The following is a 22,684-nucleotide window of genomic DNA, read 5'->3' on the forward strand; positions in this document are numbered from 1 at the left end:
GGCCCGTGTATGTGGTTGTGCCAGGATATAGTCTTTTTTTCTGTGATTTTTGTGTGTCTTTCGTTGCCTACATAGTGAAAGCAGGTGCTGTTTCTGGCTTTGCAGAGTTGAGCCTGTCATGTTGCTTATCCTTGTCTTTTTGGGTTTATCTCGTATGTCTTCTATGTTCCAAGTTTTTTCTTTTCATGTTTCATTCTTTGTTCAAGCTGTTAAGTGTAACTGTATCTAAGTTTCTTTTCACTTCTCTTTTCCTCTGACTCTCCAGAGCATTCAGCAACTTCTCCAAGGGGCCAGTGTCCTACAGACCAGGTATGCCACCTGTGAATGAAAGCATGCATTCACTAGGGTTTGCTCTGAAAGGAAGTGATCCCCCTTTTTGGAGATGTAGTTGTTTGTGCTGGCCTCTTTTTTACTTTGCACCTGCAGTTTGCTGATTTATTTGTGAACCATCCTTCTTTCTGGCCTCATCTGGGCATGCTACACTTCCAGTTTCAGGAGGTGAGGAGGAGAAGGATGCTCCTTGGAGGCAAAATGACAACCCACCCAACAACAGGAATCTGTGTTTTTATTGTTTTCTATTGTACTATTTTGGTTTTGATGTATTTGGTTTTTGTTATATACCTATTCACAGCCTTTGAGTGATTTTATCAATAAAAGCGGTTTATACATTTATGAATTAAATTAAATCTCTGAGGCCCGCCTCATGCCATGCTGTCTGCCTGAGCTCTGGGAAAGGTAAACTCTGAGTAAAGACTATTTTTGTGAATGTTGTAGTGAAGGGGATGCATTCATGCAGTCCCTTTTGTTACATTTTTGGTCTTTAGCTTTAGTGATGCTGAGTGTGTCTCTATGCATGAGGTATTGATATATGTACTTGTGCGAGAGGTTGTGAGCAAGAGGAATGAATGAGGGTTTGAGTAGAGATGGGTGGCAGATGTATAGATATTGTATAGAGATGCTGATAAAGAGGTAGGGATAGTGACTGTCACTTTGAAAAAGATTAAGTGCATCATTGTGCTGCAGCAATCATAGGACTTTCTTTAAAAGCTGTTTTTTGGCTTTGTTTCTAGTGTCTTTGGATAAGAATAAAAGAAAAATTTGTGTGAGCGAATGACCATCTGCCAGAGTTTTCTGTGGGAGTTAGGAAACATTTTTTTCTTTAATATGAGAAACAATGGAAACTATTTGGAAGAGAGGCCATCCAGATTTACTCTTGCCCAAACCATAACAGTACTATTTCCCAGGACTCAAAACAACAACAAATCTACCGATGAAAAAGCAGCATATTACCCCAGTACCCCAATACGTCTCCTTTTGGAAGTTGCAAATTGGAAAATATAATAAGCTAGATTGCTCTCAATCCTTACACAGAACCTTACCTCAGTCACACATGCAGAACACAGACTGACCCTCTCCAGAATAAGTGACCAGATATTATAAATAGAGGTATGCAGACAAAAACTGAATTGGAAATCCCAAGAAGTCACTGGAGAAATAGAACTGTGCAACACTGGAGAAATAGAAACAGAAATGCATTTCCTCCAGTACAAAATACAAGGATATTAGAGATGCACATTTCCCAAGTTTAATAGAGAAAATTAAAAAATACTTCCCACAAGAGTGAATAGGAAAAAACAGTCTGTTCCTTGGGGAAACTGGAGAATCAGCAACTATAGCCACAAAATTTGTGGTATCCTGCCACCAAACCAGAAATAATCTGACATGAGACAAAACTGAGTATTGCCAGAGCATGAGAGTTGTCTGTTTTTTCTCTTCTGCACTTTGCAAGTCTTCTTTATACCACTTTGTGCCTGATTCATTAAAGCTTTTCTCCCATTCTGTGTTTAAAGGAAAAGTCCTTGATGAATCAGGGCCTTAATCTATTTCTTTAGCAAAACATGCACAGCTAGTCATGCTGATAAACTTTGAGTCTTTCTCTCTGTCTCTTACTGTCTGTTTCTCTTTCTCTGTAATTGTTGTTTTGCTATGTATTTTTGAAGTGTTTTATTCCACATGACACAAAAATATATTAATGATGGGTTTCTGCTTGACTTCCTCTTCTCCCTTGAACCTATTTCCATTGATGGATTTGCTTCCCTCCTAACTCTCTGTCAGGTCAGACGAGGGAGTAGAAGGGATCTCAAGTATCAGTATAGGGAGGTGATCTTGGGGATAGAGAGAGGAGGAGATGAGAGGACCAGGAATGGGGAGAGAAGGGGGAGAAAGGACTGGGGAAGGGGATGGGGAGATGGGGAAGATTGAGGAAGGGGGGAGAGAGCAGGAATCTGGGATGGGAAGAATTAGAGGAATAACCTAATGGTTAGAGTAGCAGGCTGCAAACCAAGGAAGCCGATGTTCAAATCTTGCTGACACTCCTTATGACCTTGAGCAAGTGCTGTTCACCACCATCCTTTGCCTTAGGTACACATTTAGGGGATTTTTTACTAAAGGTTTTTTCTCATTTTGTGTCTATAGAAAAAGTGCTTAGTAAATAGGGCTCTTAAGATTGTAAGCCCTCTAAGAATAGGGAAATGCCTACAGTACCAGAATGTAATCTCCTCTGAAGTGTCATAAAAGGTGGAATATAAATAAAAATTAATTAAATTAAAAGGAGGGGGGATAGAGGGAGGTTCTGGGATTGAGGAAAGGAAGATGACATAGGAGACATTGGGTGTGGGTTCCAACATCTGGGAAGAAGGAAGAAGTAGGAAGGGAGGTTCTAGGCTCTGGGGGATAGAATCAAGGGAGAACGGATCTGAATTGCAGTGAAGAATGGGTTTTGAGGAGGCAGGTATCCCAGTATCACTACCCCTTGCATCCTCTCTCTAACCTTCCACCCAATCTGACATAAACATATACCCAGTACAATCCCTTGTCTCTCTCACACACACTGCTTCCATCCCCCTGTTCCAGCTGTTTTACACACAGACACATACCACTCAACCATTCCCTTCTTATCCCCTAGCCTCACCCCCAAATGATCACCACTCAGCTGCCCCCAGCTTCCCCAAAATGATCTCCCTTTGCCCTGCCTGATCATCCCCTTTCCTCTTGTCCCTGAATGACAGGAGGGTAGGGACTGGATTAGAGAGAAGGATAGCTTTTCTTTGTTTGCTATGTCTGCTCCAGGCTCATCTTTTCCTTTTCTTTTCCCCTATAGCTGCCTGGGAGGGGGGAGGAAGGAGTTGGATCAGGAAGCAGAGAGCTATTTTCTGCTGAGAAAAATGCGGTACAGCAGTAAGGCAGCACATTTTCAGCCAGCCTGCTGCCCTCAGATTTTTGCTGTCCTAGGATTAGGCCTAGTATGTGTATTTGCAAATACATGCCTGCCTGTACCTTATTTTGTCTCCTTTCTCTCCCTTCCTCATCCTCCTGCTCCAGGACCTGAAACCTGCCAACCTTCTCATAAGTTCTACAGGGCACTTGAAGATTGCAGACTTTGGCCTTGCAAGAGTATTCTCCAATGAGGGTGATCGTCTATACAGCCACCAAGTGGCCACAAGGTGGGTGCAGTTCCCATGGTGAGAGTGACTATTGCTGAGAGCTCTTGTTTTGTTTTAAATATTTATTTTATTAAATGCAACAAGCAAAGTCAAAACAATCTGACAAACTAAACAAAAGCTAAAGCTAATTACATTCCCTATAAGTACCTGGATCAGTCCAGACCCTGGGTTATGTCACCAATCCAGCAGAGGGAGGCAGAGAAAGATTCTACTGACTCTGACGTATACCCTGGAGTGCCACCTGCAGTCCATCAGTATTTCTCTGTCTCCCAGCAGAGGTGGACGTGCCTAACCCTGCAGTCTGTGGTAGTTTTTTTTTTTTTCTTGTCAGGTTGTTTAGGAATTATTCTTAGTAAGGTTGCTAGGTCTTTTCTCTGTGTGAGACTGTTCCTTAAAGATTTAAAAAAAAAAAAAAAAGTGAAATAAGTTCATCGGTCTAACTTTTGTTAGCAGCCGCCTTACTGCCTCCCAGGAGGTCGGGAGGTCCTGAAGGGACTATCCCTCCTGGTTCTGAGGTCGCTGGAGTTGGGGAGGTTATTTACCCAGCAACTACTCCTGGTCAGGGTAATACCGGGGGGCCCAGCTCACTCACCCTATTTGGAGCAGCTCCCGGGGTCCGTGACATTTTGTCAGGTAAAAAAAAAAAAAAAAAAAAATATATATATATATATATATATATATATATATATATATATATATATATATGTATTATTTATTTTCTTTTCTCTACTGGCAGCTTTTGTTGTGGTTTGTTTCAATCATTCAGTGTTTGGTGGCGCCGTAGGTTTTACTTTTTGCGTCTGGGTGTACTTTATTCTTTATCTTTCTATTGATGCCACGCAGCGCTGCCTGCCGTATGTGTGGAGATGCACGCGTGCGGCTTTCAAGGGAGAGTCTCTGCTTGGCTTGCCTCCACGGTGGGGAAGGCCTGTCTGTTTTGACCGCAGAAGATGCTAGGCAGCTGGCTCACGCGGCCCCGAAGCCTCTGCGCGGCTGCTCCTCTGCTCCGGACCCGTTTCGCTGCAGTGCAGGTACAGAAGCTTTGCTAAGTACTATGCGGGCGGCAACACAGCAGGCCATGCAGGGAGCATCGGACCCGCCTCCCTTGTCATCGCAGCCGGCAGTTCCTGGTGGGGACAAGCCGCGCGAAGATGAGACAGGTTTAGATGAGGAGATCCTCGAGGAGGCCTCAAATTCCTCTTCTTCCTTTTCAGGGGATTTTATTAGGTTCTCCATAAGGCCTACAAGTCCAAGAAGGAGTGAAGAAAGTACAGAGAGTGCTCATCTGTGCAGGGTCTGAAGGTCCACTCCTCCAAACGTTCAAGATCAAGCGGTTTTGGTTCTGATTCAGCTCCAAAGCGTCCCCTTCGCTCAGGCCCGGCTCATTCCACTATTTCTACCTCGGATGACTCCGAACAGGACCCTTTGGTTATCCAGGACAAGTCCCTGCAGGATGTGGATCTCGGAGGGGATCTTGGTCAGGGCAATAGTTCTGCCTCTCACATAGCGGACGGAGATGAACCCAAAGTGGTCCGCCTTTTTAGGAGGGAGGAACTTTGATTCCGGCAATTTTACTTGAATTGGGTCTTGATGATCCAAAGAAGGATTCTTGGATGGGTGATATCAATCCAGTGTTGCTGGGCCTTAGGGGTCTGACAATGTCTTTTCCTTTTCATGTTTCTCTCACTGACCTTTTGTACCGGGAGTGGGACACTCCTGAATTAGGTCTTAAGGTAGGATGGGCCATGGACAAGCTATATCCATTACCGGAGGAGGCCTTGGAGGTTTTGAAGCTTCCCAAGGTAGATGCCGCAGTGTCAGCGGTCACTAAGAGGACAACTATCCCAGTGACCGGAGCCACGGTCCTTAAAGATCTACAGGATCGTAAACTGGAGGTACAGCTCAAACGAATGTTTGAGATTTCTGCACTCGGTGTGTGGGCGGCTATGTGTAGTGGCTTGGCTTTGTGAGCTGGCCTGTTGTTGCTAAACAATTCTTCCCTCTCTGATGAGGAGGTAGCACAAGCTGGTCGATTGGAGGCTACTGTTGCCTACAGCGCAGATGCTTTATTTGATCTTCTCAGGACTTTGGCTCACTCTATGATGTCATCAGTGTCGGCTCGCAGATTCTTCTGGTTGAGGAATTGGTCGGCGGATGCATCCTCAAAGGCTCAGTTGGGAGTTTTGCCCTTTAAGGGAAAATTACTCTTTGGGAAGGACTTGGGAGACATGATACTGTCCTTAGGAGAGAATAAGATTCACAAATTACCAGAGGATCATCCTAGAGCTCAAAGTTCCTTCTCATACCGCTCTCGTTTTCGGTCTGGTCGAAGATTCCGTTCTTCTGACAAGGAAATTCCCAAGCTACAGGTGGAGCAAAATCTGCCCAATGAGATAGGGCCGGTCCATTCTCCGGTTCTGGTTATAGGAGGCAGGCTGTCTCTGTTTTACGGAGAATGGACCAGATGAATGTCAGTTCAGTGGGTTCTCATGGTGATAAGTTATGGTAATGCTTTAGATTTTGTTCGGCGGCTTCATGACCGATTTCTGGTTTCACCATGTTCTTACCTGGAAAAACGTTAGGCAGTAAAGGACACTCTGCAGCGTTTGATCTCGGAGCTATCGTTCCAGTTCCTCGAACAGAGCAATGGAAAGGTCGTTACTCAATTTACTTCGTTGTTCCAAAAAAAGAGGGAGCTTTTCATCCCATTCTCAACCTCAAAAGAGTCAACAGTTGTCTGCGGATTCTCAAGTTTTGAATAGAAACTCTCAGGTCAGTCATAGCCTCGGTACACAAGGGAGAGTTTCTAGCATCTCTGGACCTCACCAAGGCCTATCTTCACATCGGCATTCGCTCCGATCATCAGATGTTTCTCAGATTTTGCATTCTAGGACAGCATTATTAATTCAGGGCTCTGTCGTTTGGGTTAGCCACAGCTCCCAGAACATTTACCAAGGTAATGATTGTGGTGGCAGCATAACTCAGGAAGGAGGGTCTTTTGGTCCATCCGTACCTAGACGACTGGTTAATTCGGGCGAAGTCGGAGTCTCTTTGTCGCTCAACGGTCAGCAGAGTCATCGACCTCTTGCAATCCCTAGGCTGGGTGATCAACAAGGACAAGAGTCACCTAGTTCTTTCACAGTCGCTGGAATTTCTGGGCGCACTGTTTGATACTCTTCATGGGGGACTGTTTCTTCCAGAATATCGCCTTCTCAAGCTGCAAGCGCAAATCCGAGCCTTATTGTCCATTCCTATACCATGTGTACGGGATTATTTGAGAGTCCTCGGTTCAATGACATCCACTCTGGAATTGGTTCCTTGGGCCTTTGCGCATATGAGGCCACTACAGTCCGCATTGCTTTCCCACTGGAATCCGGTTTCGGAACAATACCGCCTTCCCCTTCCCCTTACAGATAAGGCTTGATCCAGTCTGAATTGGTGGTTACAGGCGGTCAATCTACGGCGGGGAGTTCCTCTAGAGATTCCGGAGTGGACTGTTGTCACCACGGACGCCAGTCTTTCAGACAGGGGAGCGGTATGTCAGAAAACATCTGTTCAGGGACAGTGGTCCAGCGAAGAAGCGTGGTGGTCGATCAATCGGTTAGAGACCAGAGCGGTACATTTGGCGTTGCACGCTCTTCAACCTCTCCTTTGCGGGAAGTCGGTGCGGATTCTCTCTGACAATGTTGTATCCCCAACTTATAGATGTTTGGAGATCACATTTTCCCACATCACGCTCGTATACCATCTACTCCCCTACACACTATTCTCACTCTCAGATTGACTATTTTCTAGTGGAGAAATCTCTTTAATGACATTGTAGGGTCCGGTATCTCACCAATGGCATGGACAGATCATGCTGCATTATGGTTGGACATCAGATTTGTCAATTATGACACGGGAACAAGATACTGGAAACTTAATGATATATTATTGACCGATTCTGACTTCACGAGGGCATTAGCCGGACATATCCAAGAGTTTCTCGACAGAAACACTAGAGGGCATGTCTTCCACAATTGTCTGGACAGCCTTAAAGCTTATTTATGAGGCCTCTTGATTTCTAGGGCTGCCTTCACTAAGAAGCGAAGAGAGAGAGAGGCTCATCTAATACATCTAACTATACAAAAGCTGACTAGTAAACACCAAACCACGGGATCTAGTAAAATTCTGACTCACTTAAATCAGGCCAGAGAGGACCTGCGGAGACTAGAGTCAGCTAAAATGTTACACATGATGAATGTTACTAAGCAAACATATTTCGAAGGAAGTGACAAGGCAGGCAAATTGCTTGCGAATAAGTTTTAATAATGCAGCGATACGTGATAGATTTCTTCAATTCTATGCGGAATTATATAGCGCAGATAACATAACCAGCGCAAACATAGCAAATTATCTCCAGGATATACCTCTACCAGCTCTAAGTACAGAAATGAAGGCAGCCTTAGAGAGATAACAAGCGAGGAAATACTAGCCACTATTAAAACCGGGAAAAGCCCCAGGCTTGGATGGCCTCACTGCCAAATTCTATAAATTATTCGGTCCACATATTGTTGCTCACCTGCAAAAAGTGTATAATTGCCTTAGAGAACAGGGCACTCTTGTTGGTGTTTGAGGTAGTTGTGGGTGGATCCTTGGGCCAGTGGCAGATTATCACGCTCCCAGGGGAAGATCCCGAGAGGGACCACCGGTCAGGCTCAGAGTATGGAAACAGACACACACTAGTTCTTTTATTAGACGGTATATGGAACCACCAGAGGTGGCAGTAGTGAGCTGGAATGCCTGGCTGGGCTATAGTCCCTCAGATACTGGAATAGCGATCCTGGATAACTGAGCTGTAGAGAAACTGAATATAGTGAGTAGGCAGGGTAAAGTTCAGGAACAGAACCTTGATGGTAACTCTCACACAATAGTCTCTTAAAAGCAGCTCAGGAGCTGGAAAGAAGTAGGCCCTCCAGGAGTGAGTACCTGGTTCCAGGGAACGCTCTGAGAGAGAGATGGTAACTCACTGGTGTTGTAGGCAGCGATGACTTCCTGGCAGAATTGGTATTCAGTAGCAAGTCCGGGTACGTGGGCCCTCGAGGAGCAAGTACCGGTTCCAGACTGCAACCTGAAAGGCAAAGAGAAACAAGGCCCCCGAGGGGCGGCTACCCCTGGTAAGTCCGAGGAGGCAGAGTAGCTAGGAGCATAAGGAAACCTTTCCCTTGTAATCCAACTCCTTGCTAACTCGATTAGTTAGCAATATCAGAGACCTTAAATATCCGGTGGAGATGACATCACCTCAGGGGGACGCCCCTGAGGTTCGCGCCACTGCTGGTACTTGAGTTGGGGGCCGCGCGCGTGCACCCTTAGACTACTGGGAAACATGGCGGAGTGCGGCGTCTGGCCGGTCCGGGGATGCCGGAGGAGAATGGCACCATGATGCTGCGGCAGCCAAACTTCCAACAGGCAAAGAGGGAGTCGCCAAAGAGGTAAGGTGGGTGTAGTGGAGACGTCGGGCAGTGACAGTCGCAGCAACTCTGCATGATAATTCCAACGTAGCAGGGATTACTATTATCGCCAAGCCCAGGAGGGACCCCTCTCTCTGTGGGTCTTATAGATCCATTTCTTTAATCAATATAGACCTAAAAATATTAGCAAAAATTTTAGCGAGTCGATTGAATAAGTTCATTGCCCAACTTATACACCAGGACCAAGTGGGATTTATACCGGGATGCCTAGCGGATGATAATGTATGCAAATTAGTTAATCTTATTTGGCAAGCCCATAGAGATAAACTGGACTCAGTTTTTCTTGCCATTGACGCTGAAAAGGCCTTTGATTTGGATTATTGGCCATTTCTATTTAGTATCCTATCCAAAATGGGCTTTGGGGAACACTTCTGTACCTGGTTAACCAGGTTATATGATTGGCCTAGAGCTTGTATTAAGATAAATGGTGGATATACCAATTTGTTTCCAGTTGAACGAGGAACTCGGCAGGGGTGCCCGTTATCTCCCTTACTTTTTGCCATATTCCTAGAACCCCTGGTGATCTCTACACGACGACATCTGGGTATCTCCGGTTTTCAGGTGGATTCACAAGTCTTTAAATTATCAATGTACGCTTAAGATATCATATTTACCTTAACAGACCCCAATAATTCCCTGTCCGCCATAACGCAGATGTTGCGGATGTTTGGTCAGGTTTCAGGATTTAAAGTCAATTGGGAAAAATCGGAGATCCTTAATATAACCTGTGATCCGAACATAGTAAAATCTCTGCAGTCAAAATATCCCTTTCGCTGGGCATCTTCCAAAGTTAAATATCTTGGAGTGGAAATCCGAATGAACTGTATTCGATGGGGGGGGAAAGGCTGATGTGCACGGAGCAGGAGAGAGACCTTGGGGTGATAGTGTCTAATGATATGAAGTCGGCGAAACAATGCGACAAGGCGATTGCAAAAGCCAGAAGAATGCTGGGATGCATAGAGAGAGGAATATCGAGTAAGAAAAGGGAAGTGATAATCCCCTTGTACAGGTCCTTGGTGAGGCCTCACCTGGAGTACTGTGTTCAGTTCTGGAGACCGTATCTACAAAGAGACAAGGACAAGTTGGAGGCGGTACAGAGAAGGGCGACCAGGAAGGTGGAGGGTCTTCATCGGTTGACATACGAGGAAAGATTGAAGAATCTAAATATGTACACCCTGGAGGAAAGGAGGAGCAGGGGTGATATGATTCAAACTTTCAGATACTTGAAAAACTTTAACGATCCAAAGACAATGACAAACCTTTTCCAACAGAAAAAAATCAGCAGAACCAGAGGTCACGAGCCGAGGCTCCAAGGAGGAAGACTAAGAACCAATGTCAGGAAGAATTTCTTCACGGAGAGAGTGGTGGATGCCTGGAATGCCCTTCCGGAGGAAGTGGTGAAGTCCAAAACTGTGAAGCACTTCAAAGGGGCATGGGATAAATATTGTGGATCCATCAGGTCCAGAGGACGCATATAAAGAGCAGGTAGTAAAATACTGCACGGAGCGGCAGTAGCCACAGAGGCATTCACGGAGCGGGATGCCAGTGGCCAGTGGTAGGTGTCCACCTTCATGGAGCGGAAGGATGTAGGGCTGTCATCTCCCAATTAAATAAAAAACAAAAACAAAAAACAAAACAGGGATGGGATCCATCAGGTCTAGAGGACACATATAAAGAGCAGGTAGTAAAATACTGCACGGAGCGGCAGTAGCCACAGAGGCATTCACGGAGCGGGATGCCAGTGGCCAGTGGTAGGTGTCCATATAAAGAGCAGGTAGTAAAATACTGCACAGAGCGGCAGTAGCCACAGAGGCATTCACGGAGCGGGATGCCAGTGGCCAGTGGTAGGTGTCCACCTTCACGGAGCGGAAGGATGGAGGGCTGTCATCTCCCAATTAAATAAATAATAAAAAAACCCAGGGATGGGATCCATCAGTTCTAGAGGACGCATATAAAGAGCAGGTAGTAAAACACTGCATGGAGCGGCAGTAGCCACAGAGGCATTAACGGAGCGGGATGCCAGTGGCCGGTGGTAGGTGTCCACCTTCACAGAGTAGAAGGATGAAGGGCATCCATCTCCCAATTAAAAAAAGAAAAGAAAAAAAGAAAAAAAAACAGGGATGGGTTCATGGGCTTATAGGTATTACCAATTATTAGGCTTTTCAATATTTGATGATAGTTAATGTGACTTTCAAGGCATTCTTCACTTTCGGTGCATGTCCGGCATGACTCCTTGCTTCAATGACAGGGGAAAAGAAAAACTGATACTTCACACATTTCCAGCATTGCCCTCTGCTTCATGGCAGAGAGCTATGCTGCCGCTTACCCAACTAATCAAACTTAATATTTCACTTGGAAGCAGCTCCAGCACTGCTCTCTACATTAATGGTGGGGGTGAAAAGGGAATTAGAACATAAGGTTACTAAGAGCCAAGAGAAACAGTTAAGTATGAGAACAAATGTGTGAAGCTTGCTGGGCAGACTGGATGGACCGGTTGGTCTTCTTCTGCCGTCATTTCTATGTTTCTATGTTTCTATGTATTTGAGTGCCCATCCCAAAGACTTATACACTCTCAATTATGTCCCACTGTTTCATATGTTACAGTGGGATTTGGAGCTGTGGTCCCATCTATCCTTCTCATGATTAGGTAGAATAACTACTTTAAAAATATTAATCTGCTTTCGTGTCTGCTTTATCTTTTCCAAACATTGCCAATTGCTATTCCCTATCATATTCTGAGAGACTGTCAGAAGAAAATGTTCCGCTATATTTGGAACCATCGACCGCCAAGGGTAAACAGGAATGCTCTCTATCAGTCCAAACCTGAGGGGGGTCTGAGTGTGCCAAACATTACTTGGTATTATGTGGCCACGCAGCTTTGAGTAATGGTAGAATGGCACAACACAACCACTCAGAAGCATTGGGTATTTATAGAGCAATCATAGCTCCGTCCTATGCCTATTGCAGCGCTTCCTTGGCAACCAAGAAAGACGTGGAGGGAGTGTCCAAAGATGTTGGCTACTACTCGTCAAACATTAAATGTCTGGGCTAAATGGAAAAAACATTTGGTGGGGGGCAGAGAGTACTCTCTACTTACCCATTTATTTCACAATGTTACTTTCACTCCCAGCCGCCCTCTAAATTCCTTCTCCCTATGGAAGGAGAGAGGTATCACTAAACTGGGGCATATATGGAAAGATGATCTTATTCTTTCTTTCACGGAGCTGTGCACCCGTAGCAACTTACCTAATACTGAATTCCTAGCCTATCACCAACTCCTTCATTTGTATGGAAGCCCTAATTTTCAGGGCACCTTTATAGCTGATAGATCCTTATTTGAAGGCTACTGTTCTATGCCACAGATGTTTAAGGGCCTCATCTCCAAAATTTACCAACTACTGAATGCTAAATTGGAAATTAAACCCACTCATATGTGAGTATGGGAGAGGGATTGGCCGGATGTGGCTGATGAGCGAGTATGGTTAGAGATATTTGGTACTGTAGCTAAAACTTCAATATCTTCCTCACTTGTAGAAAACATCTATAAACTCCTATTCAGGTGGTATTTCTCACCAGATAGACTACACAAATTTAAGACAGGGCATAGTGATAGATGCTGGAGAAGCTCTCTAGCCAAGGGCACATTTATTCATATGTGGTAGACAGGTGATTGCATAGTACCTGTATGTCAGGTCATAGAGAAATTGGCTTCTGAGATACTTACTATACCAATTTGTCTTTGCCTGGAATCTGCACTCTTAAATGTGTGTACACCTGACTTATCTTGCTGTACACAAATGTTTATTACTCAATTATATGTGGCCGCAAGACTGGTGATCGCTAAGCATTGGAAAGATAAAGAAGTGCCTTCCATGTCCCAGATACTTTGTAAACTAGACTATATATGTATTATGAGTAAACTTACTGCAGAACATAGGGATTACTATAAAAAATTTCAGGACATGTGGGGCTTGTATTTAACCTGGCGTAACTTACAAGTTTAACAAATTGACAGGACTTATTTGGACCCTGGTACTGATAATGTTGATTCTGCAAGTAGACATGTGCAAATTCCTCCTACTTTCTTCAGAATACTGTCAGTAATTTGCATACACTATACAGTCACCCTTGTGAGTATTGTGCTATACCATTAAGTTTTGTATATAATGTGCAGGGGGATAGGGGTGGGGAGGGTGGGATAATGATAGCATAACATAAGATGAAACACTGTTTCTTAACAGTTATGTACATTGTATTTTGTATTTTTATCAATTATGAGCATCAATAAAATGTTAATTTAAAACAAAAAAGAGCTGGAACTGAAAAAGAACTCAGGAATAAGGAATCTTTCCACTTTTCCTACTTGGCACATGAGAAGGATTCCTAGGAAGTTGAGCTCAGATCTAAAGAGAATCAGCACCAAATGTCAAGCAGAGGTATCAAGGCATTGAGATCAATCTCTTTTGATGGACAAGTCTGAAAGCAGGGAGACAGGAACTTTTTAGCTATTGTCCCTCCTGATTGGATTCATCAGGAAGTGAACTCAACCTTCCATTCTGAGATTTAGTTATAGTGATCTAAGTACAGCCTTGTGGTCACCCAGAAGGACCTGTCCTCTCCTAATAGCACTACAGTTTTGGCATTGCAGTTTTTGAGAAGGAGTTGGACAGAATGATACCCGAGTTGCTGATTCAGCAACTCAAACAGATGGAGGTGTTGGCACGGGTACCAAACACTTCAGCATCATCTTTGGTGCTGATGGAACTGGTACTTGAAACCTTGACTTCAGAATTGAGACTTAGCACTGTTACTATCTCTACCGAGTTGAAGCAATACAGCATCAGAGAAGGAAGCCAACTGTACAGCAATGCATGGTCTCGATACTCAAAAAACCATCATGTAAGTTTTTTTTTAAACAAAAGCTTGAGGGTTGGTGGTATCCAAGACTAGAGTCCGCATCCTCATCTCTTTATCTGAGTCTGGAGTCCTGGGATCCTGCTTAAAAGTCTGAAGAATCATGTTCTAAAAGAGAATATTCTCTTGATCTCCCCTTAGACCTTTTCCCTCCAAAGATAAGGAATAGGCCCCTTCCTGAGGACCTTTTTTCCTAGTTTTTGTACAGAGAATGGTTGAGGCCATTTCCTTTTATTTTAGAGGTCAAGGATGAGCCCATAGCACTTCTTCCAGTCTTCCTCGAGTCCTCAATGCCCGTAAGGAGCAGGTAGCTGACCCTGTCCACCAACTTCTACAGGATGTATAGAAGAGAATATCGGAGACCATTCTTGTGGGAAAGAAGATGGATACCAAATATCAGGTCCAGATGGCTCAAGGAATCAGCAGAATCCAATTACCACACCAATCTGTGGTCAGAAAAAAAGCCAAAGCGTTGAAGTCTTATTACTCATTACCCAATTGCCAGACCTTGGACCTTTATAGGAAGAAGTATTTTCAGAACGCTTTGCTTCATTCCCACATATTGGCCTGTCAAATCAATACGGTGTGGAAGGGGAGCAGAAGGTCTCAGTTTCTCCTTTTGAAAAAAACAAGAAAAATTTGTTCACATGATGAACTGGTGAGTGTGTGAATCATTTTGTCTATTCTCTGTTGTGTCAGGAGAGTGGTGGACATCACCTTCAGAGAGACGAAGGATGCATGATAAGACTAGGACTAGACTTGGGTGGTCTGGTGAGGCTAGAATAAGACTTAGACTGGAATGGCTTGGCTGAGGCTGGAGCTGAACAGAAGGCTTCAGCAGTGCTGAAGCTGAAGATAAAACTGCGGCTGTGGTTGAAGCTAGAACTCAGGAACAGATTGGAGCTGCGTGGAGATAGGAGTGAAATGGAACTCAGGAATAGACTGGAGCTGCGTGGAAGTAAGAGTAAACTGGAACTCAGGAACAAGCAAGATAGGCCCAAAGGCCATAAAGCAAGGAAAGAGCCAGAAGGCCCTAAGGTCACAGAGCAAGGTAAAGCAGATGGCCAGAGGGGCCACAAGAGTAAGGCTAAGGCAACTATGGCTAAAGCTAAGGCTATGTCTTGCAATGGTATGGCTAAGGCTATACTAAGGTCAGGAGGCCTGAAGGCCAATGGACAGAATAGGAAAAGGCCAAGAAGACCCAAAAGCAGAAGTGGCTAGAGCAAGGAGTCAACTAGAACTCAATGCCGAAGCATTGAGGCAAGGGACAGACTGGGTTAACTAATGCTGGAGTTTGGATGTGGTGCAGGCAGGCAAGAGGAGCTTGTCTAGCCAGGAAAGTGTGTTCAAGGAGGTCCCCTGGTGGAGCGGAGGCTGTAAGACTGGCTGAGGCAAACAACCACGGATGTGTTAAAGAGTATAGTTCAAAACAGGGCTCATCAGAGTCCTCTGTTGGAGGGGAAACTGCAAATCAGCTGGAATTATAATAGATGCTTTCAAAACTGCTTTGAGAGTCTCTGCCATGGCTATTAGTGCCTGCTATCTTGTGCATGTTTAAATCCTCTTTCTTTGTTTCTTCAGGTGGTACCGGGCCCCAGAGCTCCTCTATGGTGCTCGGAAGTATGATGAAGGTGTGGACCTCTGGTGAGTTCTAACCACATTGGTCTTTCTTCTCATCACTGCAGATTTATGCTTTTAATGATCCATGTTGAAGCCCATGCAAATGCTGTGCTCCATGGGAGACTCCACTCCCCATCTGGGGCTATAGCAAAGGATCACTATCAGTAACCTGTTTCTCAGTTTCTTCCTTGCTGCAAACAAGAGTGTAGGAGCTCATAGAGCAAGATCTTAATGATCATGCCTACACCTAGACTTCCCCTCCTACCATCAGAATAAGCACTGAGTACAGATGGCAGCATTGAATTCTGATAATAAAAAGCACAGTGTCACCCCTGCCATTTAATTTCAATCTATTACTGGGATGACTGCAGAAGTATACCTTGAAGGTATACATAATGTTCAAGAGTCATGAGGAAGTTCTGGAACCTGTAAAGATGGGAGACCGGAGTGTGACGTAGTCTTAATTATACCATAAAAAAATATTTCTTCATAGAAAGGGTAATGGTTAGAGCATTGAGGGGCAAAGTCTAGGATAGGCCCATAGGCTTCTTAGCGGAGGGGGAGCAAGAAGATCCTCAGTGATGGGGGGGGGAGTGAGGATAAAGCATAGCATAGAGGATACTCAGCGATGGGGGAGTGAGGGGTAAAGCCTGTGACAGACACAGAAGATCCTCAGCAATAGGGGAGTGAGAGATAAAGCCTGGGATAGGCACAGAAGACCTGTATGATTGGGAATGAGGGGTTCAGCCTGGGAAATGCATAGGGGATCCTCAGGGGGTGGGGAAGTGATGGCAAAATCTGGGACAGAAACAAAGGATCCTCTGCGGCGGAGGATCAAAGGATAAAATCTGGGACAGACACAGAAGATCCTCAGCAGTAGTGAATGAGGGGTAAAGTCTGAGACAAGCACAGAGAGTGAGGGGTTAAGGCAGAGATCAAGTAGGGTTTGCTGTATTGCAGTAGAAAGGAAGCATAAAGCAGAGCGTGGATGGGCCTGGAAGTATTTATCTATGTTGGTGTTTTCTGTTCTGGTCATTTGATATGCTTAAAAGAATTTTTTTTACTGGGTTCTTGCTCTTCTCTCCCCATTTGTAGGGCAGTAGGGTGCATCTTTGGGGAGCTGCTCAATAATTCCCCCCTCTTCCCTGGGGAGAATGACATTGAGCAGCTGTGCTGCGTGCTGCGGATCCTGGGTACTCCCAATGAGAAGATATGGCCGGTGAGTGTGGGAGGAGCCAATTCCAGTTAAGCATCAGAAGATCTTAGCTTCTGCTTCTCTGTCAAACTTTACAGATGGGAAACATGGATATCAAAAATATATGTAAATGGGGATCAATAGAATAATTGCTATAATTATTTACTAGGGCTTCTTCATGGACAAGCATCACAAGATAGCCACACAAGATGGGAGATGTTATGCAATGATTCTTATTCTTATTTTTTCCTCCTCTAGCCAAGAAACTTCTGGAGTGTGTTCTGGTCATGCATGCCCTCCCTCATCTTATTTCATCTGCTTTACAAATAGTCACAGTTTCTCCTCTTTCTCTCATTAGCCGCTTAGAGATTTCATCAAAATAACTAATCTGGAATCATCTTCAACCAAAAAAAAAGGAAATAAATCCTTTAAAGTCATACAAAATATGGCATCATAAGATGGCTATAGCAGATCAACATGACTGCTGCCTCTGGAATTTAGGACCAGACAATGACAGCACGACAGTGGCCTCTGTGGCAGAATGTCCCTGAAGGCACTTTAGAGACCTAAAGCTTTATTATGAGCTACAGGGCTCATCTGAGCAAAAACATGTGAAGCATTACAAAAAGGAAAAGATCCCCTTTATCAGATGTTTCAAAAAAATTCAAGAGTTCCCTGTACGTACCCGGATCAGTCCAGACAGTGGGTTGAGCCTCCTGTCCAGCAGAGGGAGAAAGAGAAAAACTGAAAAGGTATCCTATTTCAGGACAGTGCTCACCCTGCGTGTCCCTTCAGTATTTCTCTGTTTCCCAGCAGAGGCAGGCAGTTAAACCTGTGGTTCCCTAGCTTTCTCTGTTTTCCACACTGTGGTGATTTATTTCTTTCTCCTTCTGATTGTTTCCAGGATCAAGCAAGTATTGATTAATTTCTATATGTAAAAAAAAAAAAAAAAAAAGAATTTGAAGGAAATCACACTTCTTGTTTATGTGAGCCAGCTCTGTCTCACAGCTCTTACAGGGTCCCAGGGGGGATTTTCCCCTTGAGTACTCAGCCTGGGACCCCTTTTCCCGGTGACCACTTGCCTGGCTTAAAGGGGTGATACTGGTGGTCCAGTCACTCCCCCTTTTTGCGCCTGCCTCAGGTCTTTTAGCAGAGAGGCTCCCATTCCTCTGCTCATTTCATTGAAAAAAAAAAAAAAAGACCATCGGAGGCACAGCTTACCCACGCTTTTCATTGCAGGCTCCAGCAAGGTAAGCAGCCGGGGAAGTGATTACTGGTGGTCCAGTTGTAACCGTCTCTTTTTAGTCAGTAAGGAGGCCCAGACAACTGATCCGTAAAGATAGACTTTTATTGCCAGCAAGATGCAGCTAAGACAAAGGCTCAGTACAACTGCATACCACGCCCCCTTAGGAGCAAACTTTTATGCACTTTACAACTCTTATCTTTCACACATGCGTTTAGTCTTTGTTTCTTGGCACAGTTTAGCCATCTGATTTTTCAGAGTTCTATTAGCTCGTTCAACAGCTCCGCTGCTCTGGGGTCTCCACGCACAGTGCAGATGCCATCTAACACCCAGAATTCGGCTCAATTGTTGTGTAATTTCGCTGGTGAAAGCTGGTCCATTGTCTGAATTAATTTGCCTTGGTAATCCGTATCGTGGTAAGATTTGATGAAGAAGCAAAGACACTACCTCTTTGGCAGTTTCAGTTCGTGTAGGTATGGCTTCGATCCATCCAGTATAAGTACAGACGGCTACCAGCATTGCTTTGTATCCTTTTGAGGGAGTCATGTGGGTGAAGTCGATTTGACAAACTTGAAATGGTGTAGTTCCTCGTAGGATATGTCCGGGGGCAGGACCAGGTCCATTCCTGGGATTGTTTCTTGCACATGTGACACATTGATTAATTGCATGTTTAGTCAACTGAGTGATTCGGTTGATGTAATACGTTTTCCCCAATAGTTTCGTTAAGGCATCTCGACCAAGATGGGTGTTGTTGTGGGCTTCCTTGACGATAGTCCAAGCTAATGCTTCAGGTATCCATACTCGATCATCTTGCATAATCCACCAACTGTTTTGCTGGTGAAATTGCTCAGTCTGTGCCCAATCATTTTCTTCCATAGAATAGGCAGGGATTTCAGTTGGAAATTGTAAAAGTGGACACGTTGTGGCCGAGATGTGTGATAAATGTGCACGTGCTGCTTCTTTCGCTGTTTTGTCTGCCCATTGGTTTCCTTTTGCGATGGGATCTGATTTCCCTGTGTGGGCTTTACAATGCATAACAGCTACCTTTTTCGGTGCCCATACGGCATTTAACAATTGGTGTATCTCGGATGCATTAGTTAGTTGCTTCCCTTCAGCAGTTAGAAATCCTCGTTCCTTGTATAAGGCTCCATGTACTTGTATGGTAAGGAAAGCATATTTAGAATCAATATAGATGTTTACAGTTTGTCCTTCTGCCAACTGTAGAGCTCGAGTAAGAGCGATTAGCTCAGCCTTTTGCGCTGATGTCCCCGGGGGTAGAGGCTCAGCTTCGATGTCATCTTCAGAAACCACGGCATAACCAGCGACCCGAAGTCCATTTATAACCTGGCTACTCCCATCAGTGAATAAAGTCCATGCTCCCTGCCAGGGCTGGTCGCGTAGATCAGGTCGGCTGGAATGTACTGTAGCCATGATTTCCTCACATTTATGAGTAACTGGAGTGGGAATTGGGAGTAAGGTTGCAGGATTCAAATTCTTACTGTCTTGTATTTGAATTTCGGGAGTTTCACATAACAGGGCTTGATACTTTACAAGACGTGAATTAGTCATCCATTTTGGTCCATGGGTTTCTAGCAGTCCTTGAATGGTGTGGGGAGTTGTTACGTTTAGAGTTTGACCAAAAGTTAATTTGACTGCCTCTGGAATTAGTAAGCATGCAGCTGCAATGCTTCGAAGACAACCTGGCCATCCTTTTGCAACATTGTCCATTCCTTTTGACAGATATGCAACAGGTCGTTCCCACGAGCCTAGAGTTTGAGTCAATACCCCTATGGCCATTCCTTTCTTTTCATCGATGAACAGATGAAATGGTTTCATTACATCTGGCAATCCTAGAGCAGGGGGTTCAATCAAGGCGTCTTTCAGTTGATGTAAGCTTGCTAGCTCATGTCCTTCCCATTGAAAAGGTTGAGACTCTGATTCTTTACCCCGCAACTTGTCGTACAGGGGTTGGGCAATAACTGCATAGTTAGCAATCCACAGTCTACAGTATCCTGCAGTTCCAAGGAACGCTCGGAGCTCTTTCTTGCAAGTGGGTACAGGTTGACCTCGTATTGAACTAGTACGAGAGATTCCAAGACAACGAGTGCCTTCACGGATTTGGAAGCCCAAATATTCCACTTCCAATTCACAAATTTGCGCCTTCTTTTTACTTGCACGGTATCCTTTAGAGTACAACGTCTTTAGCAAGTGGAGGGTGGCTACTGCACATTCAAGGTACGTTTCTCGAAACAACAGAAGGTCATCCACATACTGTATCACTGGCCCATACATGACTTGGTACATCTTCAAGTCTTTTGCCAGTTGCTCACCAAACAACGTAGGTGAGTGCTTGAACCCTTGAGGCAAGCGAGTCCATGTGTACTGCTGCTTTATTCCAGTGTGCGCATTTTCCCACTAGAAGGCGAAAATCTTCTGACATTCCTCCGCTACCAGAACGGAGAAGAAAGCATCTTTGAGATCAATGACACTGTACCACTTTGACGCAGGAGAGACTTGAGCCAAGATTGAATATGGATTTGGTACGAGGGCTACTAGATCTGCTACTTGAATATTCACTTTCCGTAAATCCTGTACTGGTCGGTAATCAGTAGAACCAGGTTTCTTTACGGGTAACAAAGGGGTGTTCCACGCAGATTGGATTCGCCGGAGAATGCCCAAATCATACAGTCTCTGCAGGTGTATCTGGATCCCTTGCCTGGCCATGTATGGAATGGGGTATTGAGGTTGATTGATCACCTGTGCATTCTGTTTCATCTCGATCCAAATAGGGGTAGCATTGACGGCTATTCCTCCCGGGTTCTGTTCGGACCACACTTTAGGCACGCTGTCCATTAGCTGTCTTCGTTTTTCGTTGAGAAGGGTGTTGTCTTCATATCGATGTTCAGTGATTTGCTCAACTATGGGAAGATGTAGTCTCCATTCCTCCTGGAGTGGACAAATGAGAGAGACTGGATTATCAGCGAAAGATACCTTGATTTCACCAGTGGACTCGAATTGTAAATTAGCTCTTAATTTACAAAGAAGGTCTCTCCCTATGAGTGGTACTGGGCATCCCGGGACATAAAGAAATTGGTGGGACACTAATTGTCCTCCTACTCGGACCTGTCGTTTCTGGAGAAAGGGAGCAATTAGTGGTTTTCCAGAGGCCCCAACTATAGAGATGTTCTTTGAAGTGGGCGTGGTGATAGCGGTGGTCATTACAGATCTTTGCGCCCCCGTGTCTGGCAATCCTTTGAATGTTTCAGTCCCTACTTTTATTTCCACCAAAGGATCAAGGGGAAGGTTTCCCTTGTCTAGTCATGCTTCACTGTCCTCGCCGGAAGTTTCACCTACGGCCATCTGCCATTCCGCTTCCTTAGTTTTGGACGGAGTATATCCTTCCTGTTTCGCTTGCAGGGCCTCCGGGCACTCAGACTTCCAGTGTCCTTCTTGTCTACAAAATGCACATGGATTGGTTCCTAACGGCATTCTTCCACCTCTAAACGATCCTTCTCTATTTGCTCGTCCTCTTGGCGGCCCTCTAGAGGGCGCCCTGCCTCTTCCTCGGGGTCCAGTATAGTGCCTGGACGAATTCCCGAAATTAGTTTCTTCCAACGCTGTGGCTAACAGACTGACACTTTCTCTTAACTTTCTACTTTCTTTCTTTTCCTTCTTGTCTCCGTCCGGTTCTCGGTTTACATAGACTTTATCGGCCATGGCTTTTAATTGGCTGATAGACATTCCCTCAAATCCTTCCGATTTTTGTAACTTCCGGCGAATGTCTGGACAGGATTGTCCGACGAAGCTCATCACTATGATGGATTGATTTTTGGAGTCCTCTGGATCAAATGGACTGTATTGTCGGTATGCGTCCATCAACCGCTCCAAAAAGTTTCCGGGGGTCTCATCTCTCCTTTGCACCACGTCTTGGATTTTTCCCATGTTCACAACTTTCTTCTTCCCTTTCTTTAAAGCTTCAAGAAACGCGGTTTGATAAGCAGCGATGCGCTCATGCCCTGCTGCGGTCTGAAAATCCCAGTTGGGATCGGCAACCGGGGCTTGTGCTTTCACTGCTTCATCAGGATTACCATCTGCCCCAGCTCCTAATCGAGCTGCCTCTTCCAGATTTAATTGTATTTGTCGACGTTCTTCAGTGGTGAAAAGGATGGAGGCTAAATGCCGAATGTCAGCCCAGTTGGGGTTATGAGCTGCAAAAATTCCTCGTAAAAAATCTATCATTTGATCTGGTTTATCAGCGTAAGAAGGGCCAAGTTGTTTCCAGTTAAAGAGATCACTGGATGGAAAAGGTATGTAGGTAAATAACTTTATTGTTTGCGTAGTGCAATATTCATTTTCTTCAGTCGGGACCACGGGAACTACAGTGGATGTTTCCCTGATTGGTAGTTGCAAACTTGCGGCTTGGGTTTTACTGCGAGTGCCGTCTGACACGGACGACTCGCCGCCGTCTTCAGCTTTTGCTGCCGCCGCTTCAAGCCGCACTTCGGGAATCGGTGCTATTCTAGGATCAGCTTGTGCATTGGCGGGAGCTGAGGGACCAGGTGGCGCAGGATACAATTGAGGACAACTAGGGGCATATGGTGGCGGCAAGAGATGTTCCGCATCGGACAGTACTGCGGGCGGCAGGGGTTTAACTTTTTTTTCTTGAGTCTGTGAATTCCCTTGCACTACAAATATGGCC

At 44.9% G+C, this 22,684-nt stretch overlaps 1 protein-coding gene across 4 annotated transcripts in view; it reads left to right on the forward strand.

Annotated features, from left to right (window-relative positions):
• The window catches only part of CDK20 (cyclin dependent kinase 20), an 84,518-nt gene that overhangs the window by 31,326 nt on the left and 30,508 nt on the right, over positions 1 to 22,684 (forward strand). For all 4 annotated transcript variants that reach the window (XM_029611340.1, XM_029611320.1, XM_029611330.1 and 1 more), the window contains exons 5-7: positions 3,382 to 3,503; positions 15,509 to 15,571; positions 16,643 to 16,766. In XM_029611340.1, coding sequence (XP_029467200.1) covers positions 3,382 to 3,503; positions 15,509 to 15,571; positions 16,643 to 16,766 — 309 coding nt within the window. The remainder of the gene's footprint in view (positions 1 to 3,381; positions 3,504 to 15,508; positions 15,572 to 16,642; positions 16,767 to 22,684) is intronic.

The sequence above is a fragment of the Rhinatrema bivittatum genome, chromosome 1 (assembly GCF_901001135.1).
Source record: "Rhinatrema bivittatum chromosome 1, aRhiBiv1.1, whole genome shotgun sequence".
Classification (NCBI taxonomy): Eukaryota; Metazoa; Chordata; class Amphibia; order Gymnophiona; family Rhinatrematidae; genus Rhinatrema; species Rhinatrema bivittatum.